Source organism: Theropithecus gelada, chromosome 2 (genome assembly GCF_003255815.1).
Source record: "Theropithecus gelada isolate Dixy chromosome 2, Tgel_1.0, whole genome shotgun sequence".
Lineage (NCBI taxonomy): Eukaryota > Metazoa > Chordata > Mammalia > Primates > Cercopithecidae > Theropithecus > Theropithecus gelada.
In genome coordinates, this window is record NC_037669.1 from 191,693,805 (window position 1) to 191,718,031 (window position 24,227).

A 24,227-nucleotide genomic window follows, 5' to 3' on the forward strand; every position below is an offset into this window, starting at 1 on the left:
CCAAGGTGGGTGGATCACGAGGTCAAGAGATCGAGACCATCCTGGCCAACATGGTGAAACCTTGTCTCTACTAAAAATACAAAAAAATTAGCTGGGTGTGGTGGCACATGCCTGTAGTCCCAGTTACTCAGGAGGCTGAGGCAGGACAATCACTTGAACATGGGAGGTGGAAGTTGCAGTGAGCTGAGATCACGCCACTGCACTCCAGCCTGGCAACAGAGCAAGACTCCGTCTCAAAAAAAAAAAAAAAACAAACAAAAAACAAACAAACAAAAAACTTTAGCAAAATAACATTTAGAATTGAATTCCTATGTTCCTCCATTTTTTGTTTCACCTCACATTGAAACACATTCACTCTTCAAACTAAAATATGTACTGTTTCTCAATTTTGTATAAAACCTGATGAAGTCAGCTAAAATTTCACTATTTAAATCTATATAACTTGAGGTGACAATAAATTATCAAGTTAACATTACAGAAACATAAAGGAAAAGTTCATTGTTTTTCTAAAGACAAATTCAGGGATACGTACTATTATTTAACCAAATGATTTGTAAACGGTACTATACATAAGAATCACTATAGGGCACTTATTAAAAATGTAATTTCCAGAGCTCTTTCCAAGAGATTATAATTCTTTAGCCTTCAGGAAAAATCCTAGAAATCTGAGGAGTTTATTTTTAAGACACACCCGTGATTTTACTACTACGGGTGGTCTACAGACCACACCCTAAGAAACAACATTCATTTCTCATGCTGTGGCAAGATCATAGCTCACTACAGCCTTAAAGTCCTGGGCTCAAGCGATCCTCACACCTCAAGCCTTTCAAGCAGCTGGGATTATAGGCACATGCCACCACACATGGCTAATCTTTATTTTTTATTTCTGTGGCCTCACATTATTGCCCAGGCTGGAACACATCAATTTCTGAAAGAACCGTTACATCAGCAAAGAATAACAGTATCCCTTTCAATAGTCTGAAAATCTGAAACACTTGGTTCATTAATGACCTTACTCACATAACACCCCTTTGCTTGTATTTTTCTACTAGGGAGCTAGGTAAAATAACTTGAAGACAAATGATTTTATAAAAATCATAATAAAGTATATGTAAGAAAGACATTCAACTCCTCGAAAGAAGCCATAAACTGTATGTGTGCATTCTATGAAGACATTCTAAGTATTAATCTATCACAAAGTAATTTATAAAGAATCTAGTTGGGTGCACTGGCTCATGCCTGTAGTCCCAGTGCTTTGGGAGGTTATGGTAAGAAAATGGCTTTGAGGCCAGGAGTTTGAGACTAGCCTCAGCAACATAGTGAGATCTGCCTCTACAAATATAAAAAATGAAAGAAAAATTAGCCAGAAGTGGTCCACGCCTGTAGTCCTAACTACTCAGGAGGCTGAGGCAGAAGGATCACTTCAGCCCAGGAATTCGAGGTTACATTGAGTTATGATCAAGCCACTGTACTCCAGCCTGAGTAACAGAGTCAGACCGTCTCTATATTCAAAAAAGAAAAAAAGAAAAGAAACTGTGATACATAACCTCCAGAACAACAAATTCTAACCTATTAAAAACAGTGTACTATCTTAATGAGATCTAACACCACCGTACAGCTCTATTATAATAAACTTTATCTGTAATTTTATATATTCCCAGCCAGGAATCAAGAGAAAAAACTGTATTATTAATATGAAAAAGAAAAACTTTCCTAATTTGGAAATTTCTGATTTTTAAAATTTCCAGTTCTATTTTATTTCACAAAGAAAATGTGATGAATGTGACACAAAATACTCATAAGTAACAAAAATCATGTACTTTTTTTTTTTTTTTTTTTTTTTTTGAGACAGAGTTTCACTCTTGTCGCCCAGGCGGGAATGCAATGGCGTGATCTCAGCTCACTGCAACCTCCACCTCCCAGGTTCAAGCGATTCTCCTGCCTCAGTCTCCTGAGTAGCTGGGATTACAGGCATGCGCTACCACGCCCAGCTAATTTTGTATTTTTAGTAGAGATGGGGTTTCTCCATGTTGGCCAGGCTGGTCTCGCCTCCTGACCTCAGGTGATCCTCCCGTCTTGGCCTCCCAAAGTGCTGGGATTACAGGTGTGAGCCACCACACCAGGGTCCAAAAATCATGTACTTTCATGACTCATTCTCATATATTCCATTATCTTCTCTTCAAAGAAAACACCACACTGAAACACTGAAATAACAGAAAACATAGTTTCAACTACAATAGCTAATAGTATTTCATCCACTTTTGGGGTTTTCTTTGATGGTGAAAGAACAATTAGATTATTTACATTAAAAATATTTTTTAAACCTACAGCTATGTATCCTAGCTAAGTATCCTCCAGAACACGTATTTGTGGAAGAAGTGATTCACTGAAAGATATCAAGTCTGATCTACTTATAGAATAATTCAGGAAGAAATGCAGCATACATTTCACAAAGCAAATAAAAACACCAATATTTTCAGTAATTCATGGTATATAACTTCTTCCAAAAGATACCAATTCGCAGATTGATCATTAACTAGTTAATTTTCTTTCCTCTTCACTGCAATTGACTTACTCTTTAACAAAGTTCTGAAGCTGTGCCTTAATTGATCTCTGAGTTTGGTCAAACAGGATCTAAAAAATAAAATGTAATATTAAGTGATTAGAAAAGTAAACAAAATAATTTTCTTATCGTTCTATAAATACCATACCCCTTCATCAATTCTCCAATTCTAATACTGCCTATATTTCTTCTTGAGGGCTACAAAAGAAATAACCATTTAAAAATAGAACCCAAAACAGATAAGCCAATTTCATCTCTCAGAAATAATATTACTTCTATTTACAGAGGAAAACAAACCTGCTTTAATATTTAAATAGAGTGCTCAAACAGTGGAGCAACATAGTTCCTTAATTCTAATTCAGGCTTTGGAAGACAATCTAAAACACGAATACAAATTCTGGTCCACACATTACAGAAATTATTTACTCCAATACACTACAGCATACCAAATGAAAACAACTCCAGAAACACCATATACCTTAGCTGAGGTAGAGGTTACTCATTTGGGAAGACTTGCAGACTTAAATGAGTATTTTGAATTCAAGTAAACATGATATCATCCTTCAGGTTAAGTAACTGCTAACGGTAGAGACAAGAATGAAATCTGATTCCTCCAGATAGTATTTTGCCCAACTTAAAAGATGCCACGTATTTCGCACAGATGGCTCTGTGTAGGATAAACATTCAAATGCTTGTCATGGTGATTCCACCTTTAATAATTTACAGATACACTTCATTCAGAGTTTGAAAGAAAGTTAGATGAACAGGCAGAAAGATCAATATTCAAAAGAAAATCCTCCTTTCTTCTACTAATTAAAAATACCACAATTTCATTATCTCTGAAGCTCTGTCTTCTGTTTTCTCCCGAATACCACATACACACATTCCCCAAGAATCTGGACGTTTCAAAATCTGTCAATTTACTTCCAGAGAGAAATTAAATTTTGTATGTATTATGTTAAACTCAAAGTACTAAGCCCAAGTAAGCAGAAGAAAGAAAATAATAAAGATCAGAGAAGTCAACTAAATAGAAAATAGAAAGTTAACAGAGAAAAATCAAAGAATCAAAACATTTGGTTCTTAGAGATTATAAAATCGATAAACCTCTAACCACAGTGATCAGAAAGAAGACGCAAATTTCAAACACTATGAAGGAGAGACATGTCTTTATTACTGATTGCATGTATATTAAAAAGGTAATCTGCGAAGCTAAGAAACAACTGTAGGCCTGCAAATTCAACAGATGAAATGCATACATTTTGTGAAAGACAAAAACTATCAAGTCTCATTCAAGATGAAACTGATACCCTGAACAGAGTTTAAAAGACACAGTCTACAGTTTAAAACGTTCCATATCATATAAAGTTAAAATTACATGAACATGAAATACAACAATCCCAATCCTACGTATTTGGCCAAATGAAATTAAAACTTATGTTCACACAAAAACCTGTACTCAAATGTTTATAGCAGTTTCATTCCTAATTGCCAAAATATAGAAAACACCCAAATGTCTTTCAACCAGTGAATATAGAAACAAACTATGATACATTCATACAGCAATAAAAAAGAACGATTATTAATACATGCCAACAACATAGGTGAATCTTAATGCATTTTGCTAAATGAAACAAAATTTGTATGGCATCCAGGAAAGGGCAAGACTGAGGGGATGAAAAATCAGCGATTTCCACTGACAGGAGGAAGATGGAAGGGTTAATAATGGGGCAACATGAGGGTTTCTGGGGAGTTGATGGAACTGTTGTACATCTTGACTTTGGTGTGGAAACCCAACTATATGTATCTGTCAAAACCTATGAAGTTATATGCCACAAAAAATCAATTTTGCTATATTTAAATTTAAAAATAATTTTTAAAATATGAAGAATGAAAGTGTAAATATGAAACAATAGATTTTTAAATGAATAAAGAAGAAACAAATAGCATATTAACTAGGTTGGTTGAAAAGACAGAGAAACATAAAACCAATGAAAAGAGAACACCCAATCTTCTCAGGAACACTAACAACATTTAAGAGAACTGACCATATAGTAGGACATAAAGCAATAATATGACATTATATTAAGTTATACTACAAAGTATTAAAAAGAGAGAACTACTGAAACAGGCAACAATACCAATCTCAAAAATGTTATTCCAAACAAAAGAAGTCACACACACACGCACACGCACACACACACACACACACAGACACACACATATGTACAATATGATTCCATTTATATGAAGTTACAGAAAAAGCATAACTACTTTACGGAAGAAAATCAGAACAAGAACAGCACTTGCCTTTGGAGGTGTGGGTTGGGCCTGTCTGAGAAGTAGTATGGGAGAACTTTCTGGATAATGGTAATGATCTGTATCTGTATCTCTCTCTCTCTCTCTCTCTCTCTCCCTCTCTCCCCCTCTCTCTCTCTCTGTGTGTGTGTGTGTGTGTGTGTGTGTGTGTATATATATAAATAAAATAATGAGCCAAGCATGATGGCACACACTTGTAGTCCTAGCTATTCAAGAGGCTAAGGCAAGAGAATTACTTGAGCCCAGGAGTCCAAGGTTGCAATGAGCTGTGATCATGCCACTGCACTGAGCTCTAGCCAGAGCAACAGAGTAAAAGAAGAAAAGAAAAGAAAAGAAAAGAAAAGAGAAGAGAGAAAGGAAAGGAAAAGAAAGGAAAAGAAAAGAAAAGACAGAGAGAAAGAAAGAACTGTAAAAAAAACCTAAACCTGGGAATCTATTTGAAAAAGAAATGTTCTTTTGTCTATAAATTATTTTAAAATGCATTAATAATATTGAGGCATGGATAGAGGGGAGGATAAATGAATAGATATGTGATAAAGCAAATGCAGCATAATATACCTTTGGGGCGAGTATATGGATGTCAACTGTAAAGCAGTTTCAACCTCTAATTATAAAGTATCAGAAAGAAATGGCACACATACCTTAAAAAATAAATAAAAAGGAAAACACATCCTACAAATACATTAAAAATTAAAAATAAATAAAAAGAAAAAATGTGAAAAACTCCACAAAGATGTCTTCACATCTTCATTGCTGAATTCTACCAAACATTTAATGTGGAAAGAACAGTACTTCTACACAAACTCCTCAGAAAAAAATTCTCAGAAAATCTAGTCTCTGAGAAAACAGAACAAAACCAAAGACGCTGTAAGAAAAGAAAGCTACAAAGCAATATCCCTCATGAATATAGATGCCAAAATTCTTAACAATATATAGTAATGACATATCAGAATAATACATAAGAAGGAAAACACATCATGACCGATTGGGATATATTCCAGGAAAGAAAGATGGATTTAACATTCAAAAAAAATCAACGTAATTCACCAGGTTAACAGACTTAAAAAACAAACTGTATGATAGATACAAAAAAGCACTGGAACAAAAACCATCCATTCCTGATTTTTAAAAACTCTCGGGAATACAGACATATAAGGTAACTTCCTCGGTGCAACAAAGGGGACATATGAAAACTCTGTATCTAACACCCTGGCTAGTGGCAAAAGGCTACTTTCACCCTCAGACCAGGACCAAGGCCAGCAATGTCTACTCATCACTTCTATTCAACATTACACTAGAAATTCTAGCAATGTAATAAATAAATTTTTACAAGAAATAAAAAGCATACAGATTAGAAAGGAAGAATATAAAATTGTCTTTATCCACAGATGATGTGATCAGCTCCATAGATAACCCTATGGAACCTGCAAAAAAAAAACTGCTAAAATTAATAAGTGAGTTTAAAAAGGCTGTAGAAACAAAGTCAAAATATAAAAATCAGTTGTATTTCTAAGACCAGCAATGACCAAACAGAAACTGAACATTTAAAAAAAAAAAATACTGGCCAGGTGCAGTGGCTCACGACTGTAATCCCAGCACTTTGGGAGGCCGAGGTGGGCGGATCACATGAGGTTGGGAGTTTGAGACCAGCCTGACCAACATGGAAAAACCCTGTCTCTACTAAAAATACAAAATCAGCCGGGCGTGGTGGTGCATGCCTGTAATCCCAGCTACTTGGGGGGATGAGGCAGGAGAATCACTTGAACCCGGGAGGCGGAGCTTGCAGTGAGCTGAGATCATGCCACTGCACTCCAGCCTGGGCAACAGGAGCGAAACTCCATCTAAGAAAAAACAAAACAAAACAAAAAAACCATTTACAATAATAAATAGGAAATGCTTAAGGATAAATTTGACAAAAAGTATGCAAGACTTGCACAGTGATGACCACAAAACATGCTCAGAGAAACTAAAAAAAAAACAAATGGAGACAATCTTTCATGCTCTTCATTTCTAACTTGGGTCCAGCAGAATGGCTCCACAAAGATGGGCGGCAAGAAAAAGAATCATCCTGCCATCAGTAAGGTGACCTGAGGGTACACCATCAACATTCAGAATCATCCTGCCATCGATAAGGTGACCCGAGGATACACCAGCAACATTCAGAAGCACATCCGTGAAGTGGGCTTCAAGAAGCGTGGCCCTCAGGCACTCAAAGAGATCCAGAAATTTGCCATGAAGGAGGTGGGAACTCTAGATGTGCGCCTTGACACCAGGCAGAACCAAGCTGTCTGGAACAAAGGAACAAGCAATATCTCATGGGTACCCATATGTGGTTTTGAAAACATGATGAAGCTGAACATTCACAAGCTCTATACATCGATTACCTATGTGCCGGTCACCACTTTCAAAAATCTATTGATAAAGTCATTGTGGACAAGAACTAACCACTGATTGTCAAATAAAGTGAGCAAATCATACACAAATAGAATAATTATGGCCCTCTACTTTGAGTAACACATATACTATTTGGATTGGAAGACTGATTATTAGCAAAATACTGATTCACCTCAAATTGATCTATACATTGAATGCCATTCCACTCCAAATCTCAGTAGAAACCGAAAAGTTGATTCTAAAAGTTATATGAAAACATAAAGGACCTAGAATAGCCAAAATAACCTTGAAAAAGAGGAACAGAGTTAGAATACCCATACTACCTGATTTCAAGACTTACTATGAAAGCTACTATAATCAATGGAGTGTGGTAATGTATAAAGACAGGCAAAGGCTGGGTACAGTGGCTCACGCCTGTAATCCCAACACTTTGAGAGGATCACTTGAGCCCAGGAGTTGGAAACCAGCCTTGGCAACAAAGTGAGACCCCACGTCTCAACAAAAATTCAAAAAATTAGCCAGGCGTGTATGTAGCATGTGCCTGTGGTCCCAGCTACTTGGGAGGCTAAGGCAGGCGGATTACTTGAGCCCAGGGGGTGGAGGCTGCAGTGAGTCATTTTCAGTTCACTGCACTCTAGCCCAGAAAACAAAGCAAGACTGTCTCAGGAAAAAAAAAAAAAGAAAAAAGACCAATAAAGCAGAAATTACCCACGCATATGGTCAACTTTTATTTATTTATTTTTTTACCAAAGGTGCCAATAAAGATGGGAAAATGTACAGAGCAAGCTGCAGAGCCATATGCAAATAATTTAATAATAATAAAGAGGAAAAAGAAGAACTTCAACCCTTACCACAGGACATTTATAAAATTTAACCTGAAATAGATCATAGACCTACACTTCTACAAGAAAACACTGAAAAAAAATTACTGACTAGGGTTAAGCAAACATTTCTTAACAGAACACAAAAGAAAATTATAAAAAACTAAAATCAATAAATTGACTTCATTTAAAAAAGTTTGATCTTTAAAAAACACTGCTACAAAAATGAAAAAGGCAAGCCGAAGCATGGAAGAAAATACAAGCAAAGCAAAGCATACGATAACTCAGCACAGATGAAGATAAATCCTTTTTTTTTGGGGGGGGGGGGGGGGGGGGNGTTCTGCACACATTGAGACTGATACTATATTCCTATTCTTTCCCGAATGAGAAGAACATGAGTTAAATGATTCTGAACTTAATACTTCTTTTTTTGGTGGGGGGGGGACAGAGTCTTGTTCTGTCGCCCAGGCTGGAGTGCAGTGGTGTGATCTTGGCTCACTGCAACCTCCGCCTCCCAGGTTCAAGTGATTCTCCTGCCTCAGCCTCCCAAGTAGCTTGGATTACAGGCACGTGCCACCACACCAGCTAGTTGTTGTATTTTTAGTAGAGACAGGGTTTCACCATGTTGCCAGGACGGTCATGAACGCCTGACCTCAAGTGATCCGCCCGCCTCAGCCTTCCAAAGGGCTGGGATTACAGGCAAGAGCCACTACCCCAACTGATAAATCCATTTTTTTCTTTTCTTTTTTTTTTTTTTCTTTTTTTGTGCGTGTGTGTGTGAGATGGAGTCTCGCTCTGTCCCCCAGGTTGGAGTGCAGTAGCGCGATGTCGGCTCACTGCAAGCTCCGCCTCCCGGATTCAGGCCATTCTGCCTCAGCCTCGAGAGTGGCGGGGACTACAGGCGCCCACCACGCCCAGCTAATTTTTTGTATTTTTAGTAGACACGGGGTTTCACCGTGTTAGCCAGGATGGTCTTGATCTCCCGACCTCGTGATCCGCCCGCATCGGCCTTCCAAAGTGCTGGGATTACAGGCGTGAGCCACCGTGCCCAGCCTAAATCCATTTTTTTAATGAACAAAAGATGACACTTCACCAAAGAAGATCCATAGATGGCAAAGAAACAAAATACTCAACATCATTACTTATTAATAAGGAAATGCAAATTAAAACCATAAACAATTTTAAAAAGTGACCATGCCAAGTGCTGCGGGGCACGTGGAACCCCTGCACTCTCCTACACTGCTGATGGAAAATGGTACAACCCACTCCGCAAAACAACATTTGTGTAGGTTTCCTTTACAGATATTAACCTTCTTAAGAAATGTGAAACAGTCATGTGCCGCATAATGACATTTTGGTCAAAAACAGGCCGCACATATAACGGTGGTCCCATAAAATTATAGTACTGTATCTGTACTGTACCTTTTCTATGTTTAAATACACAAATACCTACCATTGTGTTACAAATGCCTAACGTATTCATTACAGAAACATGCTGTATAGGTTTGTAGCCTAAAAGCAATAGACTATACCACATAGCCTAGGTGTGTAGTAGGCTACACTGTCTAGGTTTGTGTTAAGTACATTCTACGATACTCACACAATGAGGAAATCACCTAACAACACATTACTCAGAATATATCACTGTTGTCAAATGATGCGTGACTGTATTAAAAATTAATATAAACATTAATAAAAGAAATTAAATATTTTATTTTCTCTTAGCAATGGTTTATAGTCTTTACTTTAAAAACAGTAAAAATTTAAGCATAACAGTATCTTACAAACTAGCCATTTTACGCCTAGCTATTCACATAAATAAAACTATATGTCTACACAGATTTTTACATGTATTTTAATAAGCATTTTTATTTGTAATAGTCAAAACCTAAAAACAACCCCTAAGTCCATTGCAGTAGTTTTAAAATATGACAACAAATTCTTTAACACTGCTTTCTTCAAAAGCAGCCCCAGTTCTTTGCTCTTTGTGTGTGGGTTGGATGGAGTGACTTATTTCTAGCAAATAGTATCATGAAGAATGTGACAACGTGTGACTGCTGAGACCAGGTTATAAAAGGCATTGAAGCTTCCAGCCAGACGCGGTGGCTTAGCACTTTGGGAGGCTGAGGCAGGCGGATCACTTGAGGCTGGGAGTTTGAGACCAGCCTGGCCAATCTGGTGAAACCCCAACTCTACTAAAAATACAAAAATTAGCTGGCTGTGGTGGTGCACGTCTGTAATGCCAGCTACTCAGGAGGCTGAGGCACAAGAATCACTTCAACCTGGGAGGCAGAAGTTGCAGTGAGCCAAGGTCATGCCACTGCACTCCACCCTCAACGACAGAGTGAGACTTTGTCTTAAAAAAAAAAAAAAAAAAAAGGCATTGAAGCTCCCTGTTTGCCCATGCTGCTCTTGGATCACTTGTTTTAGCAGTTACCAGATTCCATGTCAAAAGGACACTCAATCAAGCATCCCTGCAAAGAGGATCCTTGGTCAGAGGACCAGAGACCGAGGCAATCTCATGAAATTCCTCAGTCAGAGTCACCCAACTAAGCCACTCCCAAATTCCTGGCCCAGAAACTGTAAGATAAGATATGCATGCTGTTTCATGCCACTGAGTTTTCAAATAATCTGTTATACAGCAGTAGATAGCTAATATAACCATCCACAGGTGGATGGATTTTAAAACGTGTGATAAATCCATACAATGCAATCATATTGAGCAATAAAAAGGGAATGAAGGACTGAAACATGCAATATAATTGGATCTCAAAATAACAACACTGAAGAAACTAGACCACAAAAGTCCATTTACATACAACTCTAGAAAATGCAAACAAACCAATAATGATAGAAAACATATTCACGACAGACTAGGAATGAGGGAAGAAGAGAGAGAAATAGAAATTACAAAGTGGCAAAGAAAAACTTTTAAGGCATGATCGTTATATTCACTAAATTATTTGTAGTGATGATTTCATGGAGATATGCGGATCTCAAAAGTTATCAAATTTGTATGCTCTACCTATGCAGTTTATGTCAATTATTCCTTAATAAAGCTGTTTTAAAAATCATTATATTCCAAAGAGAAAAGCAGAACATTTTTCTCTTTTTTGCTTTTCAACTTTTTTTTTTTTTTTTTTTTTTTTTTTTGAGGCGGAGTCTTCACTCTGTCCCCCAGGCTGGAGTGCAGTGGCACCATCTCGGCTCACTGCAAGCTTCGCCTCCCGGGTTCGCGCCATTCTCCTGCCTCAGCCTCCCGAGTAGCTGGGACTACAGGCGCCGCCACCACGCCCGGCTAATTTTTTGTATTTTAGTAGAGACGGGGTTTCACCTTGTTAGCCAGGATGGTCTCGATCTCCTGACCTCGTGATCCGCCCGCCTCGGCCTCCCAAAGTGCAGGGATTACAGGCGTGAGCCACCGCGCCCGGCCGCTTTTCAACTTTTTTTAACTTTTAGGTTCAGGGGTACATGTGCAGGATGTGGAGGTTTGTTACATAGGTAAACATGTGTCACAGGGATTTGTTGTACAGATTATTTCATCATCCAGGTATTACACCTACTATCCATTAGTTATTTTTCCTGATCCTCTCCCTCCTCCTACCTTCCACACTCCAAAAAGCCACAGTATATGCTGTTCCCCTGTATGTGTCCACGTGTTCTCATCATTTAGCTCCCCTACTTATAAGTGAGAACATGTGGCATTTGGTTTTCTGTTCCTATGTTAATCTGCTAAGGATAATGGCCTCCAGCTCCATCCATGTTCCTGCAAAGCACACGATCTCATTCTTTTTTATGGCTGCACAGTATTCCGCAGTGTATATGTACCACATTTTCTTTATCCAGTCTACCACTGATGGGCATTTAGATTGATTCCATGTCTTTGCTGTTGTGAATAGTGCTGCAATGAACATACACATACATATGTCTTTGTAACAGAACCATATTCCTATGGGTATATACTCAGTAATGGTATCTCATCCAGCTGATGTGAGATGGGATCTCACTGTGGTTTGGGTTTGCACTTCTCTAATGATCAGTATGTTGAGCTTTTTTTCATATGATTGTTAGCCACATGTACATCTTCTTTTGAGAAATGTCTGTTCATGTCCTTTGCCCACTTTTTAATGGGGTTGTGTTTTTCTTTATAATTTAAGTTCCTTATAAATTCTGGATGTAAGAGCATTACCAGATGAATAGTTTGCAAATATTTTCTCCTGTTCTATAGGTTGTCTGTTTACTCTGTTGACAGTTTCTTTGATTGTGCAGAAACTCTTTAACTAGATCCCATTTGTCAATTCTTGCTTTTGTTGCAGTTGCTCTTAGTAACTTCATCATGAAACCTTGGCCCATACCTATATCCAGGATGCTATTGCCTTTAAAATGTAACATTACCAAAATTAAATTTTCTATACACTTGAATAGAATGACAAGTATTTCATGAAATTAGATGTCAATAATCTAGGCTATTTACTGATTTTGTTTTGGAGACAAGAGTATAACTCCATCACACAGGCTGGAGTGCAACGGCATGATCTCGGCAAGCAATTCTTGTGCCTTAGCCTTCTGAGTAGCTGGGACACAGGCATGTGCCACCATGCTCAGTTGATTTTTGTATTTTTAGCAGAGATGGGGTTTCGCCGTGTTGGCCAGCCTGATCTCGAACTCCTGACCTCAGCCTCCCAAAGTGCTGGGATTACAGGCGTGAGCCACTGCACCCAGCCACAATAATGTAGGCTGTATACTTTTAATACTTCCATTAGTGTGAAAAGTATGTTGTCAATAAAGCAACAATTCTGTCTCTGACTTGCCAATTCTCAAGTCACAGCTACCTAACAGCTAATTCTTTCTTTTTCTTCTTTTTTTTTTTTTTTTTTTTTTTGGTAGTAGTTGTTGTTCTTAAAGCCCTTCCTCATGGACAGCTAAGTCTTTGCTATACTAAACTGCTACACAGAAATTCCGCAATTAGTCTACTGGTATCTAAATCTCTAGTCTATACCTTCCCAGGAGAAAATTCACACATTTTCCCATCATAAAAGTTTAAAAGCCACCAACAGAAAAGCTAAGGTTCACTTATATTTCTGGAAATTAACAGTTTTATTCCAAGCAACATATATATTACAAATAATCAAAAATGTCAGTTGACCAATCTGCTCATTATGAACTTACAAAAGTGCACAGAATAATGTATGACTCTTTAAAACCAACAGCTCACACTAAAGTTATTCCTCATACATGTATGAACACAGTTAAAGCGGCACTATCTCTGCTCTATTCAGGAAAGGATGAAAGCTAAGATGCACTTCAAAGAGCTAGTCCAGAAACGTTAGTAAAAGAATAGGCTGCATATCCATAGACAGCATTATCCCCATTTCCAGTTCTTACAAGTAAGGTGTCTTTGGCTCTAAGTATACATTTTGTAGTTTAAAGTCCCTGTGATTTATTTAAATATTATTCAGGGACAGGCAAAGTGGCTCATGCCTGCAATCCTAACACTTTGGGAAGCCAAGATGGGAGGATCACTCGAGGCGAAGAGTTCGAGAACAGCCTAGGGAACATAATAAGACTTCATCGCAACAAAAGGCAGAGCAATATGGCCAAATAGAAGCCTCCACTGATGGTCCTCCCTGCAGGAACACCAAATTTGACAACCACGTACACAAAAAGCACCTTCATAAGAACCAAAAATCATGTGAGCAATCATAGTACCTGCTTTTACCTTTGTCTTGTTGAAAGAGGCAGTGAAAAGGATAGAAAAGACAGTCTTAAATGGCTGGCCCCAGCCCTCCCCCACGCGCTCGTAGCAACCACACGGCACGAGGAAGAATCTGTGCTGCGCATGCGGAAAGAGCACAGCCACCGTGGGACCATTCGCCGGAAGGCAGCGCTGCCAACCCCAGCAGGACTCAGCCAGCGCCAATGAATGCAGCACTGAGACCAGCCCCAGGACAGGACAATCACACAGCTTGGAGGGTGGAACTGGAGTTTTCGCAAGCCTCGCCACCACAGGTTGAAGTGCTCTGGGGTCCTAAATAACATTAAAAGGCAGGCTGGGTCACAAGGACTGTAACTCCTAGGCAAGCTGTAGTGCTGTGCTGGGCTCGGAGCCAGTGGACTTGGAGGTACATGACCTAGTGAGACACCAGCCAGTGTGGCTAAGGGAGCTTGTGTCACACATTCCCCAACCAAAGGCAGCAAGGCTCCCAGCTCCAAGAGATTCCTTCCTTCTCCTTGAGGAGAGGAAAGAATAAACAGGACTCTGTTGTGCAGCATAAATACCACCTCAGCCACAGTTGAATAAGGCACCAGGCAGAGTCGTGAGGTCCCCATTCTAGGCTCTAACTCCTGGATGATATTTTTAGACACACCCTGGGCCAGAAGGAACCTGAAGGGAAGGATCAAGGCCTGGAAGAATTCATCACCTGCTGACTAAAGAGACCTTAGACCCTGAATAATCACCAGCAGTAACCAAGTAATACACACTGTGGGCCTCAGCTAAGACTCTCTGAGACATGCAGGCTTCAGGTGTGACCGGCCACATTCACAGTTCCGGTGGCTACGAGGAGAGACTCCTCCTGCTTCAGAAAAGGGGAGGGAAAAATAAAGGGGATTTTGTCTTGCGGATTAGGTACCACCACAAACATAGCTGGGAGGAGCACCACGTGGGCTTCTAGGGTCCCTGATTCCAGAGAATACTGGACAGCACCTCTGGAATCACCCTAAACCAGAAGGGAACTCACTGCCCTGAAGGGTGAGTCCCAGGAATGGCGACATTCATGAAAAGCTGAGCCCTTGGGCCTTAAGTGACCAGTGACAACATTGCGGCAGTACTCCCTGTGGGCCTGTGCGGAGGTGGACACCGGGGGTGACTCCACTGCCTGGGGGAGGAAAGGGAAGGGTGGAAAGGACTGTGTCTTGTGATTTCAGTGCCAGCTTAAACACAGTTGAATACAGCGCCAGGGAAATTTCTAAGGTGTCCGATTTCAGGCCCTGGCTTCCAGGCACTATCTCTGAACCTGTCTGGAGCCCAGAGCCCAGGGGAATGCACACACCCCGAAGGGAAATACACAAGAATGACTAGCTCCAGCCACTCTTGAAATAATGACTGTATAGCCTGAGGGTCTTGAGAGAACACAGGTTGCAGCCAGGTAATAAGTTACAGCAGGATGTGGGCAAGACACAGTGCTTTGCCGGCTTCAGATCCGACCAAGTACAGTCCCCACAATGGTGGCGACAGGAGTGCTTGTGTCACCCCTCTCCGAGCTCCAGGCAGCTTAGCCAGAGAGAGAGACACAGACTGCATTCATTTTGGAGAAAGTAAGGGAAGAAAACAAGAGTCTCTACCTGGTAATCCAGGGAATTCTTCCAGATGTTATCCAAGACCACAGTATTAGTCCATTCTCACACTGCTATAAAGAACTGCCTGAGACTGGGTAATCTAGAAAGGAAAGAGGTTTAATTGACTCACAGTTCTACACGGCTGGGGAGGCCTCAGGAAACTGACAATCATGGTGGAAGGTGAAGGGAAAGCAAGGCACTTTCTTCAGGAGGCAGCAGGAAGGAGAATGAACACAGGAGGAATTACCAAACACTTACAAAATCATCAGATCTCACGTAATGCACTCACTATCACCAGAACAGCATGGGGGAAACCACTCTCATGATCCATTTACCTCCACCTGGTCTCTCCCTTGACACGTGGGGATTACAGGGATTACTATTCAAGATGAGATTTGTGTGGGGACACAAAGCCTAACCATATCAACCACCAAGCTGGTATCTCTGTAAGTGTCTGAGAACTACAGCATTACGAGGCTTGGGGTGCCCTCTAATGCAGCTGTAGTGACCAAAAACTTAGATCATAACAACCAAGTAGGTTTGAATACTTGCTTAGCCTTCTCAAGAAGGATGAGTACAAACAAGCCCAGACTGTGAAGCCTACAATAAATATTTAATTCTTCAATGCCTAGATATTATCAAACATCCACTGGCATCAAGACCATTGAAGAAAACATAACCTCATCAAAAGAACTAAATGACATACCAGGGGCAAATCGGAGAATTGGAGATATGTGACCTCTCAGACAGAGAATTCAAAACAGCTGCTCTAAGGAAACTCAAAGAAATACAAGATAACAGAGAAGAAATTCAGAATCCTATCAGATAAATTTAACAAAGAAACCAAGCAGAAATTCTAGAGTTGAAAAATGCACTTGACATTTAAAGAATGTATCAGAGTCTCTTAACAACAGAATTGATCAAGCAGAAGAAAGAATTCATGAGACTTATGAGCCCTGTTTGAAAACAGAGAAGAAAAAAGAATAAAAATGAATGAAGCATGCCTATAAGATCTACAAAATAGCCTCAACGGGACAAATCTAAGAGTAAGGTAGAAAGAGGGAAATAGAAAGTTTATTCAAAAGGATAGTAACAGAAAATTTCTGAAACTGAAAGATACAAATATTCAAGTAAAAGAAGGTTATAGAATATCAAGTAGATTTAAAGATTTAATCCATTATTAGTTTAATAATCAAATTCCCAAAGATCAAGAATAAAGAAAGGATTCTAAAAGCAGCACAAGAAAAGAAACAAATTAACACAATGGAGCTCCAAAATATCTAGCAGTAGACTTTTCAATGGAAACCTTACGGCCGAGAGAGTAGCATGACATATTTAAAGTGCTAGCAAAAAATTTTTTTACTCTAGAATAGCATATGAAGCAAAAATAAAAATAAAGATTTTCCCAGACAAACAAAAGTTGATGAATTTCATCAACACCAGACCTGTCCTGCAAGAAATGCTATAGGGAGGTTCTTCCCTCTGAAAGGAAAGGAGGTTAACGAGCAAGAAGAAATCATCTGCAGGTGCAAGGTTCACTGGTGACAGTAAGTACAGAGACAAACACAGAACATTATAACACTGTAATTGTGCTGTGTAAACTACTCCTATCTTAAGTATTAATAGAAAGATGAGAAAATAAACCAAAAATAATGAGTATAACTTTTCAACAGAGACAATACAATAATATGGAAACAGTAAAAAAGTTACAAAGTGAGAACACAATGTTAAAGTATTGAGTTTTTATTAGTTTTCTTTTTGTTGGTTTGTTTACGCAATCAGTGTTGATTTGTTACCATAAGCTACTGTTTGCAAGCCTCATGGTAACCTCTAATCTACAAACATATAATAAACAAAAAATAAAAAGCAAGAAAATAAAACATATCACCAGAGAAAATCACCTTCATTAAAAGGAAGACACGAAGGAAGAGAAAACCACAAAACAACGAGAGAACAAATAACAATATGGCAAGTGTAAATCCTTACTCATCAATAATGACATTGAATGTAAATGGACTACACCCTCCAATCAAAAGACAAAGTGTGGCTGAACAGATAAAGAAACAAGACATAATAATCTGTTCTCTTACAAGAGACACATCTCACCTATAAAGACACAAATAAACTGAAAACAAAGGAATGGAAAAAGATACTCCATGCAAATGGAAACCAAAAAGGCACAGAAGCAGCTGTATTTATATCACACAAAACAGACTTCAAGGAAAAAAAAAAATTTTAAGAGACAAGGTCATGATAATGATAAACGGTTTAATTCAGCAAAAGAACATAACAAGTGTAATTACATATGTACTAAACACTGGAGCACCAAGATATATAAAGCAAGTATCATTAGAGCTAAAGGGAGAGACAGACCCCAATATAATAACAGCTGGAGACTTCAAAACCCCACTTTCAGCACTGGACAGATCATCCAGACAAAAAATTCACAAGGAAACATCAGACTTAATCTGCACTATAGGCCAGGCAGAGTGGCTCACGCCTGTAATCCCAGTACTTTGGGAGGCCAAGGCGGGCGGATCATCTGAGGTCAGGAGTTTCAGACCAACCTGGCCAATATGGTGAAACACCATCTCTACTAAAAATACAAAGCTAGCTGGGTGTAGTGGCACGTGCCTGTAATTCCAGCACTTTGGGAAGCTGAGGCAGGAGAATCACTTGAACCCAGGAGGCAGAGGTTGCAGTGAGTTGGGATCGTGTCACTGCACTCACTCTAGCTTGGGCGACAGAGTGAGACTCCATCTCAAAAAAAAAAAAGAAAAAGAAAAAAAGAAAAAAAGTCTGCACTATAGACCAAACAGGCCTAATGAATATCTAAGAACATTTCATTGAAGGAGTGTAGAACACATATTTTTCTTCCCAGCACATGAATCATTCTCAAGGAAAGACCATATGTTAGGTCACAAAACAAGTGGTAAGAAACTCAAAACAAACAAACAAACTTGAAATAATATCAAGGATCTTCTCTAACCACAATGGAATAAAACTGGAAATAATGAGGAATTTTGGAAACTATATAAACACATGGAAATTAAACAATATGCTCCTGAATGACCAGTGGGTGAATGAAGAGATTAGGAAGGAAACCGGGCTGGGTGCAGTCGCTCAGGCCTGTAATCACCACACTTTGAAAGGCTAAGTCAGGCAGATCACTTGAGGCCAGGAGTTTGAGACCAGTCTGGTCAACATGGTAAAACCCCATGTCTACTAAACAATACAAAAATTAGCCAGGTGTGGTGCCACGTACCTGTAATCTCAGCTACTCAGGAGGCTGAGGCATGAAAATCACTTAAACCCAGGAGGCAGAGGTTGCAGTGAGCAGAGATTGCGCCACTGCACTCCAGCCTGGGTGACAGAGCGAGACTCCATCTCAAAAAAAAAGAAACTAAAAAATTTATTGAAGCAAATGATAATGGAAACACAACAAACTGAAGCCTATGTATGGGATACAGTAAAAGCAGTATTAAGAGCAAAGTTTATAGCTAAGAGTGCCTACATCAAAAACAAAAAACCTTCAAATAAACAACCTAATGATGCATCTTAACTAGAAAAGCAAAAGGAAACCAAACCTAAACCTAAAGTTAGCAGAAGAAAATAAATAATAAAGACCAGAGCAGAAATAAATGAAACTGAAAAGAAGAAAACAATACAAAAATCAATGAAAAAGTTAGTTTTCAAAAAGATTAAAAAACTGACAAACCTTTAGCCAGACTAAGAAAAAAGAGAGAAGATCCAAGTAAAAAAATCAGAGATGGAAAAGGACACATTATAACCCATACTGCAGAAATCTTAAGGATCATTAGAGGCTACTATGAGCAGCTATGCGCCAATAAATTAGAAAACCTAGAATAAATGGATACATTCCTAGACACACACAACCTACCAGTATTGAACCACGAAGAAATTCAAAAGCTGAACAGACCAGTAACGAGACCAAAGGTCAAATAAAGTCTTCCAGGCTGTGCCTGGTGGCTCACTCCTGTAATCTCAGCACTTTTGGGAGGCCAAGGTGGGTGGATCACCTGAGGTCAGGAGTTCAAGACCAGTCTGGCCAACATGGCGAAACCCCATCTCTACTAAAAATACAAAAAAACTAGCCAGGCGTGGTGGCACTTGCCTGTAACCCCAGTTACTCAGGAGGCTGAGGCAAGAGAATCAGTTGAACCTCGGAGACAGAGGTTGCAGTGAGCCAAGATCGCGCCATTGCACTCTAGCCTGGGCAACAAGAGTGAAAAATCCACCTCAAAAAAAAAAAGTCTTCCAGCAAAGAAATACCTGAGACCAGATGGCTTTACTTCAAAATTCTACCAAACATTTAAAGAACATCTAATACCAATCCTACTCAAACTATTCTGAAAAATAGCAAAGGAGGGAATGCTTACAAACTCATTCTATGAGGCCAGTTATTACCTTGATACCAAAATCAGACAGAGATGCATAAAAAATAACCACACACACACAGAACTACAGGCCAATATCTCTGATGAACATCGATGAAAAAATCCTCGACAAAATATGAGCAAACTCATTAAACAACACATTAAAAGGATTACCAACTGGGATATAATCCAGGAATGTAAGGATGATTCAACATACGCAAATCAATTTGATACACAGAATTAAAGACAAAAACCATATGATGACTTCACAATTGATGCTGAAAAAGCATTTGATACAAGTCAACATAATAAAAACTCTCAAAAACCTGGGTATAGAAGAAACATACCTCAACATAATCAAGCCCATATGCAATAGATCCAGAACTTGTATAATAGTGAATGGGGGAAAACTGAAAGCCTTTTCTCTAAGATCTGGAAGAAGACAAGGATGCCCACTATCATCACTGTTAATCAACATATTATGGAAGTCCTAAGCTAGAGCAATAAGAGAAGAAAATAAAAAACATCCAAGTTGGCAAGAATAAAGTCAAATTATCCTTGTTTGCAGATGATACGACCTTATATTTGGACTAAAGACTCCACCAAAAAAACTATTACAACTGATAAATTCAGTAAAGCTGCAAGATACAAAATCAACATACAAAAATCAGTAACATTTCCATGGGCCAACAGTGAAGAATCTGAAAAAGAAATCAAGGAAGTAATCCCATTTACAATTGCTACAAATAAAATTAAATACTTAGCAATTAACCAAAGAAGTGAAAGATCTCCACAATTAAAACTATAAAACACTGATGCAAAAAGTCGAAGACACAAAGAAATGGAAAGACATTCTATGTTCATGAACTGGAAGAACTAATATTGTTAAAATGTTCATACTACGCAAAGGAATCTACAGACTCAATGCAATCCCAATCAAAATACCAATGACAGATGAGCACGGTGGCTCACATCTGTAATCCCAGCACTTTGAGAGGCCGAGGCGGGTGGATCATCTGAGGTCGGGAGTTCGAGATCCGCCTGACCAACGTGGAGAAACTCCGTCTCTACTAAAAATACAAAATTAGCTGGGCATGGTAGCGCAAGCCTACAGTCCCAGCTGCTCCGGAGGCTGAGGGAGGAGAATCGCTTGAACCCAGGAGGCGGAGGTTGCAGTGAGCCGAGAAAGTGCCACTGCACTTCAGCCTGGGCAACAAGAGTGAAACTCCATCTCAAAAAAAAAAAAAAAAGAAAGAAAAGAAAAGAAAAAGAAAAAATACCAATGACATTCTTCACAGAAATAGAAAAAGAAATCCTAAAATTTATATGAAACCACACACACACACACACACACACACACACACACACAGAAGAGCCAAAACTATCCTAAGCAAAAAGAACAAAACTGAAGAAATCACATTACCTCAAATTATACTACAGAGCAATAGTAACCAAAGCAGCATGGCACTGGGATAGAAACAGACACATGGACCAAAGGAACAGAATAGAGAACTCAGAAACAAATCCATACATCTAAAGTGAACTCATTTTCGACAAAGGTGCCAAGAACATACAACAGGGAAAGGGCAGTCTGTTCAGTAAATAAAGCTCAGACAACGCCAATGCAGAAGAACGAAACTAGAGCCCTATCTCTTGCCATATATAAATATCAAATCAAAGTGGATTAAAGACTTTAAGACCTCAAATTATGAAACTGCTAAAAGAAAACATAGGGGGAATTCTCCAGGACATTGGACTGGGTAAAAATTTCTTAATACCGTACAAAAGCACAGGCAACCAAGGCAAAGTGGACAAATGGAATCACATCAAGTTAAAAACCTTCTACACAGCAAAGGAAACAGTCAACAAAGTGAAGAGACAATCCACAAAACAGGAGAAAATATTTGCAATCTACCCCTCTAGCAAGGAATTTATAACAAGAATATTATAAAGTGCTCAAATAACTAGGAAAAAATCTAAGAATCTAATTTAAAATGGGCAACAGATCTGAACAGACATTTCTCAAAAAAGACATACAAATGGCAAACAAGTATATGAAAAGGTGCCCAACATCAATGATCATCAGCGAAATGCAAATCAAAACTACAATGAGATTATTTCATGTCAGTTAAAATGGCTTTTATCTAAGGCTGGGTGCAGTGGCTCATGCCTGTAATCCCAACACTTCGGGAGGCTGAGGCAGGCGGATCTCCTGAGGTTAGCCAGGCGTGGTGGTGGGCACCTGTAATCCTAGCCACTGGGGAGGCTGAGGCAAGAGAACAACTTGAACATGGAAGGTGAAGTTTGCAGTAAACTTGACATCCTGCCGCTGCGCTCCAGCCGGGTGACAGAGCAAGATTCTGTCTCAAATAAACAAATAAATAAACATTTTTATCCAAAAGACAAGCAATAACAAATGTTAGTGAGGATGTGGAGAAAAGGGTACCCTTGTACACTGTTGGTGGGAATGTAAATTAGTACAACTACTATGGAGAACAGTTTGGAGATTCCTGAGAAAACTAAAAATAGAGCTACCATACCATTCAGCAATCCTACTCTTAGGTATATATCCAAAAGAAAAGAAATCTGTTTATCAAAGACATACATGCATTCTCATGTTTACTGTAGCATATTCACAGTAGCCAAGATTTGGAAGCAACTTAAGTGTACATCTGGTTGCAGAAAATGTGGTACATATACACAATGCAGTACTATTCAGCCATAAAGAATGAGATCCTGTCATTTGCAACAACGTGGATGGAACTAGAGGTCATTATATTAAGTGAAATAAGCCAGGCACAGAAAGACAAACCTCTCATGTTCTCACTTATTTGTGGGAGGTAAAAATTAAAACAATTGAACTCATAGAGAGTAGAATGATGGTTACCAGAGGCTGGGAAGGCTAGGTGGAGGGTGGCGGGACATGGGGGTGGTTAATGGATACAAAATATAGTTAGAACAAAATCTAGTATTTGCTAGCACAACAAGGTGACTATAGTCAAAAATAATTTAACTGCACATTTTAAAATAACAAGGTGTATAATTGGATTGTTTATAACATAAAGGATAAATGCTTGAGGTGTTGGATACCCCATTTACCCTGATATGATTATTATACATTATCAAAATATCCCATATCATATGTCCCCTAAATATATACACCTACTATGCACCCACAAACATTTTAAATAAAAAAATTGTTTTTAATATTGTTTTAAAGAACAAAATTAGCAGGGCATTGTGGCATACACCTACCATCCTGAGGTGGGAGGATTCCCAGAGCCCAGGAGTTCAAGGCTGCAGTGCTATGATCATGGCCCTGCACTCCAGCCTGAGTGACAAAGGGAGACCCTGTCTCTAAAAACACACATGAAGTATTACTCAGCTACCACAGCATGCTCTTCTGATGATTCTCCACGACACAATCATTCCTGTCCTCTCCAGAATATACAGCAAAGGGCAAGGCTATGGCTTGTGCCACTACAGATTCACTGGATCTTTTGGTTAATCTCATTAGGCCTATAATAGAGAGGCCTAAAATCAATGAAGAGAACTCTTCTTTGCAATCATCATCAGATTGGTCCCAATATGTTAATGAATATTATTTAGTCCTCTCTACTTTCTCTGCCTATAGTAATTTTTTTTTTTTTTTTTTTTTTTTTTTGGAGACAGTGTCTCCCTTTGTCACCTAAGCTGGAGCGCAGTGGCGCAATCTTAGCTCACTGCAACCTCCACTTCCTGGGTTCAAGCAATTCTCCTACCTCAGCCTCCTGAGTAGCTGGGATTACAGGTACACACCACCACACCGAGCTAACTTTTGTATTTTTAGTAGAGATGGGGTTTCACCATGTTGGCCAGACTGGTCTCGAACTCCTGACCTCAAGTGATCTACCCACCCCCTCGGCCTCCCAAAGTGCTGGGATTACAGGTGTGAGCTACCACATCTGGCCCCTTTACCTGTACTAATCTGTTTCTCCAAACCATTTCTTCCTTCCTCTAAGGCAGGGGTTCTCCTCTGGCTTAGGTTTGTATCACAATCACATGGAAAGCTAAAAGAAAATACAAAGACGCAACCGTGTTGAAGAAACACAGGCTGCTTCTGTATTTTTAGGGAGTTTGCTAGATGATTCTGTTATACAAACATTGGTACCAAACTGCTCTACCCAGCGGTTCTCAAATTGGTTGCACATTGAAATAACTTAGGCAACTTTTAAATACACAGATGTTGCAATAATTAGAGACACTGGTGAGACTCCAGAATCAGTATTTTAAAAGCTTGCCAGGTGTGACCGAACATTATCCACATCACCTGGGAGCTGGTCAGAACTACAGAATCTCTAGAACCACCCCATTCTTGTTAGAAATGGAGAATCTGAATCTCCATGTACCAAGATCTCC

The 24,227-nt window shown here is 39.1% G+C and overlaps 1 protein-coding gene across 2 annotated transcripts in view; it reads right to left on the reverse strand.

Annotated features, from left to right (window-relative positions):
* Nucleotides 1-24,227, reverse strand: part of ACAP2 (ArfGAP with coiled-coil, ankyrin repeat and PH domains 2) — a 173,900-nt gene that overhangs the window by 71,824 nt on the left and 77,849 nt on the right. For both annotated transcript variants that reach the window (XM_025376093.1, XM_025376092.1), the window contains exon 5: nt 2,576-2,634. In XM_025376093.1, coding sequence (XP_025231878.1) covers nt 2,576-2,634 — 59 coding nt within the window. The remainder of the gene's footprint in view (nt 1-2,575; nt 2,635-24,227) is intronic.